The sequence below is a fragment of the Chanodichthys erythropterus genome, chromosome 15, assembly GCF_024489055.1.
Source record: "Chanodichthys erythropterus isolate Z2021 chromosome 15, ASM2448905v1, whole genome shotgun sequence".
In the NCBI taxonomy this organism is placed as follows: domain Eukaryota; kingdom Metazoa; phylum Chordata; class Actinopteri; order Cypriniformes; family Xenocyprididae; genus Chanodichthys; species Chanodichthys erythropterus.
Genome location: NC_090235.1, coordinates 29386927 through 29400202, shown reverse-complemented (window position 1 = coordinate 29400202; position 13276 = coordinate 29386927). Strand labels below are relative to the sequence as shown.

Sequence of the window (13276 nt, the reverse complement as noted above, 5' to 3'; positions counted from 1 at the left end):
ACCTTTGGCCAGCAGATTTGGTAACTAATAAATTCAATAAAATATTGAATGCATGTGACAACTTGCCCAAATGAGACATTCTGGAAAAATGCCCTCATTAAAATAATTTTGTTTCATTTATAAAAAGGTTTATAATAAATATATGTTTGAATTTTAGTTTCAAAACACTTTCCATTTCCATTTAGTTTCCACACTTGTGTAGGGTTAAAATGAACAAAGACATTTGGAAGCATTCTTATCAAAAGGGCCATTTAGAATTCCTAAAGGCACACAGGTGTTGATAGTGATAATGGCCTGTAGGCCAAGATGTTTCTACATTGTGGGTCTTCTAATTGTCACACCTTTAGAGTGGGGGAAGTTGTAATCTGCTGATTGGTCAGTTCAAATGTCTATGATTTGGGTTTTAGGCCCTGTTTCCACCTCGTATTAAAATGCGTTTTGGTTGATCAGATCACAAGTGGATGATGCTAAATACAAATGGGGTGCAAAAAGTAAACACTCATGTGGTTGAATGTGTTCAAACAGCCGCAAAAAAACGCCTACTCTCAGCCTACCGGCTTAATGCGTAAACATTATGTTAAATGCGCTAGCCAGACGGGATTTAGACTTTGTCGGCTGAAGACCCAAGTTTGGTTTAAAGACGAAAAACATACCAAGCACAATGTTTTCTCATCATTCCTGATTCTCATCATTCCTCACCAATTTCAGCGTAGACTCATGCCTGTCAGAGCAGAAATGAAAGCTGCTGCTCTCTCTGTGTGTTTTCCCATCGTCTCTTTTCGCATTCATATATAATTTGCATGAGGTTATTACGTCCATTAGATCGCAAGATCTGAAAAAGCCCATACATTTATCCACCCCTAGACCCTCCCCTCAAAGAAATCAGGACAGAAGTGGCTGAAAGTGGACAAACCAGATGAATTAAAATACCAGGTGTAAACAGGTATGTGCCTCTCTCATCCACATGCAATCCAATCGACCAAAACACATCTTAATACCAGGCATAAAAAGGGCCTTAGTCACTTAGTCAAGGGAGGGATAAAAGAAGATAGTAACTGTCATGCTGTCTCTTCTTTTCCTCTAGGTCCCATTTCTTGAGGTACATTTTCCTTGCCTCCTCTTTACTTTGTCTCTTCTTCTTGGGGGGGCTTTGCTCTTCTTCTCTATAACTGAGCTCTGCCTTCCATCTCTCTTTCTCTCTACACTTTCTCTCTCCCTCGCTCGCTCTCTCTTTCTATCCCTCAGGTAACATTTTACATATATGCTGGGTACAATTATTGGTATACAATTTTATCATCTCATGAATCTATTTTGTAACTATATCAAGTGTAACCATAACCACATATTGTCATTAAACCCATTCAATTACAAATGATGCGCTAACTAGTTTTGATTCGGTATCAAGTTTGAAAAGCTACCTACTGGAATACAATATTGTCACACTATAGCAACGCTCTCCCACATATTTTACTATTATAACTGAGCTTATTTCCGTCGTTAGTGCAAGTAGCAGTGGGTGGTAATAGACAAGAAATGTTTTTTTAATCATTCGGCAATCCTGCAGCCTGAACCACTGTAGTGAAACCAATCTTACATTTGCAGTCTTCGCACTTGACCACTTGTCTACTTCCATGACGTATTTCAGATAGGACACACTTCTTAACTTTCTAATTTACAATACTTACAATACTTAAAGTGTATTTACAATACACTTTAAAATAAACGATTGCACTTTATGTGGTGTCAGTATTACAGTGTAATTATACATTTAAGTACTGAGTAATAACAATTAACTACATGTACTTACTATATGGTTAAGATTAGGGTTTGGTTTAGGGTTAGTTGTATGTAATGATGCAGAATTTATAGTTATAAGTACAGTAACTACATGTACCATATAATAAGGACACTGTAAAATAGTGTTACCAAGTTAACTTCTAAATGTCTGTTCACTAGTTCCAACATCACAGATGGCAAAATTTAATTGCTGTGCTTTTAATTAAGTGATAAAAAGCAGTTGCAAATGTATTACAAAATACTCATAATCATCTCCACATCAATAAAATGTGCAAAACTTTACATTTTACTACCAAATTATATGTAATTTCTAATTAATTTAATCATATTTTCACAATTTCGGGCCATGTGAGTTCATGAATATAATTTAATGAATAATGGGATATGCTTTTCCTCAAATAACAGTCCAAAGCATTATTAGAGATATTGTGTATTTAGTATGCATTAATGGCACTGAGCTTTGGCATTTATCAAATCTGAGACAGTCTTGCACACCAACTATTCCAGTCATGTGCTCTCAAGTGGCCAAGACCGCAAGTGTGGGTATTGGGACAGGTCCAGCAAGTTTTTGTTTGTGTTTTGCTGGCTCTTCTTTGCCTCTGACGCCTAGTGGCATGGAGGCATTAAGTTTGTTTGCTAACTGCTGCTGCTTTATAAAAAATAAATAAATGAAAGTTTATCTTTTTTATTTTCCTTTTTATGTTTTTCCATCTCACTCAACTGTTTGTTCTGACATCTTATTTCTTCACTTTTTCTTCATAAAATTTGCTACATTTAGATTTATCAATCTGGGAAAAAAAATGTAAAAAATAATTCAAGATATATTCTCTGCCCATGCACAAAAAAAGATAATGTACTAGCAGAAAATTACCAGGATATTATCCAGTAGTTTTACGAACAATTCCGTTAACCCTAAAACAAAGTTCAAAATATAAAATACAGGTAAAACACATGTAAAAAATAAATACGGAAAATTCTGTCAAATTAATACATTGTGCCCTATTTTTACAGATTTTTTTTAGAGTGTTGTTAGTAAAATATCAAGATGGAAGGTTACACTGATTACACTGATTATACATAATTTTTTTTTTTTTTTAGAAAAATAGTTAAAATGTGAGTATCAAATATAATACACCAGGCTTCTGATGTATGTATATTTGTTCATCTCTCAGTCATCGTTCTATTATATTCTATTGCATTGTTTTTTTTGTCTTAAGGCTAAAAAAACTTAAGATTTTTCTGACTATTATTTCATATGCCAGGCTTTACAGAGTTAAAGAGAACAAGATCAGGACCAAATAACACACATCTGTAACAGCTAACCTTGTGGAATTGCACCGGATGGACAAACTCTGCCAGTTATATCTGCAAGGAAATGTGTTATTTAAGTGAGAAGCCCATATGATGAGTCAAACAGCTAGGCTAGAGGATTCTGGGAAGTGTGCTCTCCCATGACAGCAAAGCCATTTACTGTAGGTCATGGTGAAACACCATCACCCATGACAACCCCTACAGGAAACAGAGTAGAAACATCCTTCCACATTCACTCGCTCTCTCTGACTCACATTCTCTAACATATTCTCGTGTTTCAGACTTTTTATAGGACAAAATCTTTTTGTGTCATTCTGGTGTTTAAAGACCGTTGCCATTTATTCTTAGATACTAGCTGTATCTTTCTCAGCCCACATAATTTCAGCGAACGAAATCAAGTGGAATGCCGCACACACACACACACACACACACAAAGCACACACGCACACACACACACACACACACACACACACACACACACTTAGTTACCTGCCAGACGAGGGCCTCCATGTGGTCGGAAGAGTTCGAGAGGCAGATGCTGAGCACTAGTGTGTGGGAGGTGGAAGTGAGGACACTAGTGATGACGGCATCCCTCATAGAGAACGGCAGCATGGTGTACACCACAAATACAATAAACAGGAAAAACGACACCTGCAAACAGAGTTAACAGAGCATTAGACTGCTATTTAACATCTACAGTTCACAAACACAGGACAGAGATCAGTTCAGGATAAACACTACTGCATTTATTATCAACGACTAATAAAAAAAAAAAATGTTTTTCTAATTTCTAAGAACGTTTTGCTAATGTTCCCATTAAGTTAAAAAAACGTTATTTTTGAATGTTCTCTGAACATTTAAAACATCCAGTTTTTTAAAAAGTTTTTTCTTGGTTATGTGAAGGTTAAAGGATTAGTTCTGCTTTACTCACCCTCAAGCCATCCTAGGTGTATATGACTTTCTTCTTTCTGATGAACACAATTGGAGTTATATTAATAAATATCCTGATGCATCCAAGCTTTATAATGGCAGTGAACAGGACCATTGAGTATGAATAAGGAAGGCAATCTGGCGGAAGCTAGATGTTTTACTTTATAACTTGTTAAATATGGATATTTTTCTTACGCAAATGGCATCGCTTTGCTTCAGAAGACCTTTATTAACCCATCGGAGCTGTGTGGAGTATGTTTTGCTTTGGATGGATGCACTTTCTTCAGCTTCATACTCGTTGGTCCCATTCACTGTCATTAAAAAGCTTGGATGCGTCAGGATATTTTTTAATATATCTCCGATTGTGTTCATCAGAAAGAAGAAAGTCATATACACCTAGGATGGCTTGGGGTAATTTAATTTTTTATTTTTCATATTTCAAACTAATCCTTTAAGAGAACACTCTATTTTATCATTTTGAAAACATTATGGGAATGTTTCAGAATGTTCAGAGAACATTTAAAAGTAACAAGTAAAAAAAAATGTTTCAGAAAAAAAAAAACATTCCATGAATGATGTATAAATAATGTTTTTTTGTGCTAAAGCTTTGATAACATTATTAAATAGGCTACCAGATAACTTTAAAAGAACGTTCTGTTACACCATGTCCTAACCAGATGCAATGCGGCAAGCAATTTGTCTGTCCACACCAGATGCGATGCAACTATGAGATGTGATAAAATCAATAAAAAAATCACAGCCAATCAGAGGAGCGTGTGAGTCTCTCCGCAAGTGCACCGCATTAGCAATAAAATGGATAAGTACATAATCATATTCATAAATATAACACATATTGAGTGACTGATATACAACCTTTGTCATAGAATACATTATTATTATTTGTTTACACTGAGTTCACATTTAAACATTCTTTTTTTCTTATGTATTTTTAAGACCTAAGGTGAATTGGCGCTTTCAGTATGGTCATCCAAAATGATATTCAAACTCACATTTAATTCTTTTAAAATTAAGTAAAGCACATAATCAATACCTGAGATTATCATCAAGCTGAGGTGTTTTTTTAGGACACAGTGTTAACGTGACTGGAAGAACATTTGCTCATAACATTGAAAGAACCTTGCCAGAACGTTATCAAAGGTTCTGAGAACGTTCCCTGCTAACTGGGGTGAACCAGTCGTATTATTCACAGGAAGAAGATGTAGATGATTTGGAAGGGTCATGAAACACATGACATCCGTTATTTATATTTAATATCAGCAGGAAAATTGTAGATTTAGGGATTTTATAGCTTAAAAGAACATTGATTCATCGGATGTGCCGTTTTTATAACAATGTGGCAAGAGCTAAAAAAGTGAGCTGATACAATGTTGAAACATGGGTTGCAAGTGTTTATTTGCATGGCTTGCCTCACAATGCTGAGAGAGTGACAGGCTCTCAATCAGTGATGACAATTTGACATGTTTGTGTGCAAATGTCTTTATTACAGTAAAGTTTCAAGATTAATGGAGAGGTGGACTGAAGCTCAATTTGACACTTATAGTCTTGGATATGCCAACTATCCTTAACCAATCAACCACTTATATTCATGACTCAAAGGTTGTTAAAAATGCGAAATGATCTGTATGTATTAGTGTAATGTATTTTGCACTAACATATTATAAGTGTATAATATATTTGTGCTCTGGCTAGGCTGTCCAAAACACTATACATTTTTTAAAAGATTTTTATATAACAACATTTTCAACCTGCAACCTGTCGTAACAGCCTGTTTACAAAGCCAATCTTGCTGCACAAAATGTGCTGCTCAAACTGTTCATACTGAAATGATCAGGGACACTGTTAAAAATAAACTTCAGCCACTTAGTCCTAACACTGGGATCCTTCAGAATAATATAAGCTACACACAGCTAGAAGCAGCTTTTAGCAAACTTTTCCATTTTACTCTCATCATTAGTTTATGTGCGGTTTAGGAAAAATAGTATATATCCTGCTTTCATCTTATTACCTCATTCATCATCAGAAAGTTGCGTAAATTCAGTTTAGTAAATGCACTTTTTGGACTGGGAAGGTAAGAGGTAAGCTGCATACTCTGCCCTATTGAAAGAAGGTAAAAAAAGAAAAGATTTATTGCACCAAAATCAGTCATAATTGAGTTTTTTCATGACAATTCTGAATTCTAGCTGTTATTGCTACTGTATCTTTAAGACTTCTGCAAATGACATCATGATGACATCTGATTGACATTTTTTTGCAGCTTAGTTTCCATAAATGGAGTCCAGATAGACTGGAAAGAGACCAACATTCACATATTTCAAAAGAATAAGGAAAATCTGGAAACACTATGATAAGGTTCAATTAGTTAATGTTAGTTAAGGCATTAATTAATACAATTAACAATGAGCAATACATTTGTTATATGATCTTTGTTAATGTTAGTTAATAAAAATACATTCTTTGTTAGTTCATGTTAGCAAGTCCATTAAATAATATTAACAGATACAACCTTTGATTTAATAATGTATTAGTAAGTGTTTTATTTTTTATTGTTAGTTCATGTTAACTAATGCAGTTAACTAATGTTAACAAATGGAACCTCATTGAAAAGTGTTACCAAAAGCGATATATGTAAGGAATAAGGTACGAGAGGCTGTGCTGTATTGTGAATAAGTCACGGCTGAAGGGCGTTGTTAGGCACGACGCAAAGCAACCCCTTCAGCCGTGACTTATTTACGATACAGCACTAGCCTTATTGCTTTTATAAAACGGTTACCACACAATACAAATATTAAAGTCAAAAATATGTATTAATGCAACATTCACAAATTAAACTTTCACCAAAAGCCTTCCTTCCACCCGAAAAAAATAGTCCCTGACCGTGAACAGCAACAGAAGTTACATTATTACGCCATTAGATGGCGGCAAAGACTGTCTTTATCAGTGCGTCAGTCAGTAGCGAAGACTTTTACATTGAAAAGACTGAATTGTTGTGAACAAGACGCAACTGACAAAAGCTTTGACTAGCGCTGTCAGTCATGGGAAAACCCCTTAACTGTTAAAAGGACAAGATAATACATCGGACATTTAAACAGATTTTTTATTATGAACATAGGACTGACCTGAAGGAAAATACTAAATCTGAATGCAGGTAATAAGTGGTTGCTAAGGGTGTTGTGTAGTGATACACAGAACCGTTGGGTGAAGCGGTCATAGCCGTGTTTTATCATGAATAAAACACAGCTTCTGTATTGACCAATCAGAATCAAGGACAGCAACTATCCATTTTATAAGAAGAGATAATAGGCAATATGCTACTTTTATCTTTATATTATATTTTTTATTACTATTTGTATTTTCAATTATTTATAAATAATGTTAGTCTTGCAACAAAAACAAGCAATAAACTATACAAGAGAGCCAGAAAAATTGTAAATGTGGACAGTAATATGTCAATGTGTTTGATGACATCTAAATGACGTTTTTTGCATCTTAGTTTTCATTAATGTGATCATGAAAACTAAATGTCATAAATGTGATTTATAGTGTTTTACATAAATGTGATTTCAGAAACTTCGCATTACTAACACTGCCTCATTTGAAGGTCTCTTTGGAGAAAAGCCTAAATGGAAAAATGTAAATATTAACATTTCAAAAGAACAATAAAAATCCTGCTTTGCATGCTATGTCCCCTTTAAATGATCTGTAGTTTTTAGTTAGTGCCAAACTCCATGTTTCATCAGATTTTTAACGCCTGAATGATGTTATACACTCATAAATATTCTAAAGCTTATGTTTCACATTTTCTTACACTAAGTGCTGTTTTTGTGTGAGCGAGGGCTCAATATAGCACCAGAGGAGTGGCAGATAGGGCACTGGACGGCAGCAAAGCCTAATGGATTTCTGGCTTGGTCACTCTCACAGACCACACACACACATACACACTGCCAAAAAACAAACAGATTGCAGGGCAGTGATTTTGTTCAGAAGGAACATGTCTTGAGACTTATCGATCGCCATTTCCACTCTGTCCGCCGCAGAGGAGGATCAGAGAAACTGTCAGAAATGGTTACATTTGGCTTGTGAAGGATAGAGAATCCCCTAGCAGACAGAACGCTCTGCTGGGTTCTCAGGCGGGGGGTGTCTCACACTTTAACCTTGGATTGCTCAGACAGTTAGACAGTGTGTTTTTGCTGAAGTGTCGGAGTCCAGCCTCAAGACTTGGCAAGGTTAAATGGTTAATCTCTCCAATGAACTGATTGCTTGCCAGTTCCATGCCTGTTTAAAGTTCTGGTCTATCTGCTTGCAGGATTAAGACTGGCAGTTCAATTCAGTTGTTTTATACTACATCAGACCTGATTTTACAGAGCTGAATCTCAAATATTCACTCCTTGTCCCAGTACATGTCTGGGAACTAGAGTCATGAAGATGGCATCAAGCATAATGAAAAGCAGTGCCTCGATGACAGAAATCAACCATGATACAATATCAAAACGATAGATCAATGATAGACCAAGTTTTAAAACCTATTTCCAAATTTATAATTTTGAATCCCAGATTTTCAATGTGTACTCTAAAGACTTTTGGATGCCACTGTATCTTTCCATATGGCGAAGGTCTTTTTCTTCTAGCTAGTCTTAGTGATCATGACATGTTTGGCTGAGAACAAATACAGTCACAGCTGGGTTGAGCTCTGTGAAACTCTCAGATCTCATTTGGAGTGGTTTGCTAACATTAATGAGTTTTCAATGATCACAAACATGCAGTACCTGCCAATGCGATTTGCATTGAGGTTTTGACCGCACATCACAGATTTCTCATTTGCACTAGATGGTAAAAATGTTCAGCTGCCTGACTCAAAGCCAATAATCCAAACATCATTAATCCAATCTGATGATATTTTAAAATATTAACAAGTCTAATTATAATTTAGCTCATTATTAATGTGTCCCAGTAGAGAATCTGATTATTTGAGTTGATAAAAGATTTTATAATTATCCAGTGTATCTGATTCTTTAAATACATTTTCAGTGGAACTATTCCTGGAACAGGGTTATTATAGTTAACTGAAACTAAAACCATAAAAATTGTTACTTGAAATAAAATAAACTTTAACTGAAAAAACAAACAAACAAAAAAACAAACAAACATTTCTCATTTTTATTTAGTTTAGCTTGATTTACTAAAATAATTAAAGGGTTAGTTGACCCAAAAATGAAAATTCTGTCATTTATTACTCACCCTCATGTCATTCCAAAAGACCTTCGTTCATCTTTGGAACACAAATTAAGACATTTTTGATGAAATCCGAGAGGTATCTGACTCCTCCATACTATAGACAGTAATTTAACCACCACTTTCAAGGTCCAAAAAGGTAGTAAAGACATCGTTAAAATAGTCCACATGACTGCAGTGGTTTTTTTACGCCGGCTCAGAATTTTTGTTTTTGCGTGGAAAAAAACGTATTCTCATCTCTTAATAAAATTAAAGTTGAACCACTACAGTCATGTGGACTATATAAGAAACTAATAAAAATGACAAAAATACACAACAAAATGAATAAAACTTGAACTAAAATTAAAATGAAAAACAGGAAGTATACAAATAAAAGCTAATTCAAAATATTAAAGGTATGTGCAGTTTAATAGAGGCTAGCAATAGCAAGTTAGCTTTGAAAGCATTCAAAACATATGAACACACACAGCCAGAGCAGAGTTTGCAAAGCGTCATGAGAGATGGAGTTAAATTACCTCATGTCTTCAACCACAAAACAAACGTAAACAAATTCATTTCACTGTTGCCAAGAAAACGCATAATTCCGAGTCTGAGGACGCAAACAGCTTCAAGTAGAGTTGCCATCTCCTAATTACGCTTATTTCAAAATGGCGTGAACGCAGCATAAGCTTGTTGTTTTGGTTCAGGAGGAACTGTAAAAGGGGGCAGCTGTTTGTTTGTGGCGTTCGATGACTGTCGGACCGCATGCAATGATTTGGACGAACAATTTTTAGTCCTTCTGTTAAGGATGCTGGTGTAGAGAGACGAGGCAGATATGGATTTCCACAAAGTATAAAGACTACTTTAATTAACACAGGGCAAGAACACCAAACATACATTAAACACAACAGAGAACGGACAAGGAGTGCAGGGAGTGAGTGCAATATATGGGGAGTGCTGACAATAGAGTCCAGGTGCAGGTGATGAGTGCTGATGAGGAGCAGACGAGGGAAGTGAGTGCAGGTGTGGAAACAGGAGGATCATGGGATATGGAGTCCAGGAAGACAAGGGATCTGTGACAGTACCTCCCCCTCCCGGTAGGCGCGTCCTCGCGCCGTAAATAGAATAACCGGGAGGGGGGGCGGGCGCCCTGGAGACCTCATGCAGGTGCCGGGGGATGAGTGGACTGGAGTGGAGGTCTCCAGGGCGGATCCATGATCCATGGCGGGTCAGGAGCCTTGGCAGGCCACGGCGGGTCAGGAGCCTTGGCAGGGCTCGGCGGGTCAGGAGCCTTGGCAGGCCACGGCGGGTCAGGAGCCTTGGCAGGCCATGTCAGAGGCCCACCCACATGTGTGGCGCCCACATGTCCCCCACCCACGGGTACTTGGCCCCCCCCCAAAAAATACTTGGAGAGGTTTAGGATCATATTGAGGAGTCCAAGGAATAAAGTCAATGTGTGGGTGGAGGAGCATGGAGCTGGTTTGGCGGCGGAGACTGGAGAACTTTGCTCGGCGGCGGAGACTGGAGAACTTTGCTCGGCGGCGGAGACTGGAGAACTTTGCTCGGCGGCGGAGACTGGAGAACTTTGCTCGGCGGCGGAGACTGGAGAACTTTGCTCGGCGGCGGAGACTGGAGAACTTTGCTCGGCGGCGGAGACTGGAGAACTTTGCTCGGCGGCGGAGACTGGAGAACTTTGCTCGGCGGCGGAGACTGGAGAACTTTGCTCGGCGGCGGAGACTGGAGAACTTTGCTCGGCGGCGGAGACTGGAGAACTTTGCTCGGCGGCGGAGACTGGAGAACTTTGCTCGGCGGCGGCGGAGACTGGAGAACTTTGCTCGGCGGCGGCGGAGACTGGAGAACTTTGCTCGGCGGCGGCGGAGACTGGAGAACTTTGCTCGGCGGCGGCGGAGACTGGAGAACTTTGCTCGGCGGCGGCGGAGACTGGAGAACTTTGCTCGGCGGCGGCGGAGACTGGAGAACTTTGCTCGGCGGCGGCGGAGACTGGAGAACTTTGCTCGGCGGCGGCGGAGACTGGAGAACTTTGCTCGGCGGCGGCGGAGACTGGAGAACTTTGCTCGGCGGCGGCGGAGACTGGAGAACTTTGCTCGGCGGCGGCGGAGACTGGAGAACTTTGCTCGGCGGCGGCGGAGACTGGAGAACTTTGCTCGGCGGCGGCGGAGACTGGAGAACTTTGCTCGGCGGCGGCGGAGACTGGAGAACTTTGCTCGGCGGCGGCGGAGACTGGAGAACTTTGCTCGGCGGCGGAGACTGGAGAACTTTGCGCGGCGGCGGAGACTGGAGAACTTTGCGCGGCGGCTGGAGCGGCAGGCTCGTAGGCGGCGGCTGGAGCGGCAGGCTCGTAGGCGGCGGCTGGAGCGGCAGGCTCGTAGGCGGCGGCTGGAGCGGCAGGCTCGTAGGCGGCGGCTGGAGCGGCAGGCTCGTAGGCGGCGGCTGGAGCGGCAGGCTCGTAGGCGGCGGCTGGAGCGGCAGGCTCGTAGGCGGCGGCTGGAGCGGCAGGCTCGTAGGCGGCGGCTGGAGCGGCAGGCTCGTAGGCGGCGGCTGGAGCTGAGGGCTCGTAGGCGGCGGCTGGAGCTGAGGGCTCGTAGGCGGCGGCTGGAGCTGAGGGCTCGTAGGCGGCGGCTGGAGCTGAGGGCTCGTAGGCGGCGGCTGGAGCTGAGGGCTCGTTCATTCCCTCAAATACAATTAAGATCCCCACAGGCACTGGAGCTGGCTCTGTGGGGACTGGAGCGGACTCTGGAGATCTTGGAGCGGGCTCTGGAGAGACCGGAGCGGGCCCCGGAGAGACCGGAGCGGGCCCCGGAGAGACCGGAGCGGGTTCTGGAGAGACCGGGGCGGCTTGCTTCCTCCTCCTCCGCTTACGGGACCCAGTGGAGGAGTGTGGGTTCCGTGTGGTCCAGGAAGTCAGCCCACTGGAGGGATATGTGGAGGAAGAAGGAGTCTGACCAACTGGCCTGGCCACCTCTGTTTCTGGAGGGACTGGACGGGATTGACACTTATCCTGAACCTCATCGACAAAGAAATTAGATCCGTTTAAATACAAAATTAGATTAATGGTTTCGCTCAAGGAAAAGGAATTTTCAGGTTCATCCAAACGGATAGTGTCATCGTCCAGTCCATCCAGAAACAGGGCGTTCAAAAGTGCATCTGACCAGTTAGTCAGGAAAGCAAGCTCTACAAACTCCTCCACATACCTCTCCAGTGAACGGCCAACCTGGAAGAGCCCGATGAGCCGGTCGGCCGCAGATGTAGTTGCGAGAGGCTGAGAAGGAGTTGGAGCCTCGGGGATGAGGAAAATTCCCATCTTATCCTTTGTGGATATCCAGCGGTAACGGTCCGTTCTTCTGTTAAGGATGCTGGTGTAGAGAGACGAGGCAGATACGGATTTCCACAAAGTATAAAGACTACTTTAATTAACACAGGGCAAGAACACCAAACATACATTAAACACAACAGAGAACGGACAAGGAGTGCAGGGAGTGAGTGCAATATATGGGGAGTGCTGACAATAGAGTCCAGGTGCAGGTGATGAGTGCTGATGAGGAGCAGACGAGGGAAGTGAGTGCAGGTGTGGAAACAGGAGGATCATGGGATATGGAGTCCAGGAAGACAAGGGATCTGTGACACCTGAGACTTCCACAGAATATATCTACATTCTTTAATATTTAGACAATTTCTATTATTGATCACTATAAGAATGTGAAGAGCGTTTCAACCAGTATAAAAAAAAGTGTTTATGAAAAACATTGCCCACCCTAGCTTTAATAAGAACTAAAATAGTATCTCAATGATACTAACATAACACTGTCCTGGATATGTCAACCATAACAGGGCAGCAAGATATTTCTAAATGCCCAGATATTCAGACATATTTGCATATATATATTCTATTCTAGCAAATTAAGGAGTACAGCTCTAACACACAATATATTTATAATCACATTAGCTTAAATTGTCTTTTCAGCATATACTTAATATAGAGATCAGTGTT

The 13276-nt window shown here is 40.4% G+C and overlaps 1 protein-coding gene across 4 annotated transcripts in view; it reads right to left on the bottom strand.

The window, feature by feature from the left end:
- The window catches only part of adcy2b (adenylate cyclase 2b (brain)), an 86229-nt gene that overhangs the window by 46058 nt on the left and 26895 nt on the right, over window positions 1-13276 (bottom strand). For 2 of the 4 annotated variants that reach the window (XM_067411923.1, XM_067411922.1), the window contains exon 3: window positions 3598-3759. In XM_067411923.1, coding sequence (XP_067268024.1) covers window positions 3598-3759 — 162 coding nt within the window. Of the gene's footprint in view, window positions 1-3597; window positions 3760-6064; window positions 6154-9294; window positions 9301-13276 lie in introns of those variants that run through there. The other 2 variants (XM_067411925.1, XM_067411924.1) reach the window with 2 other exon arrangements.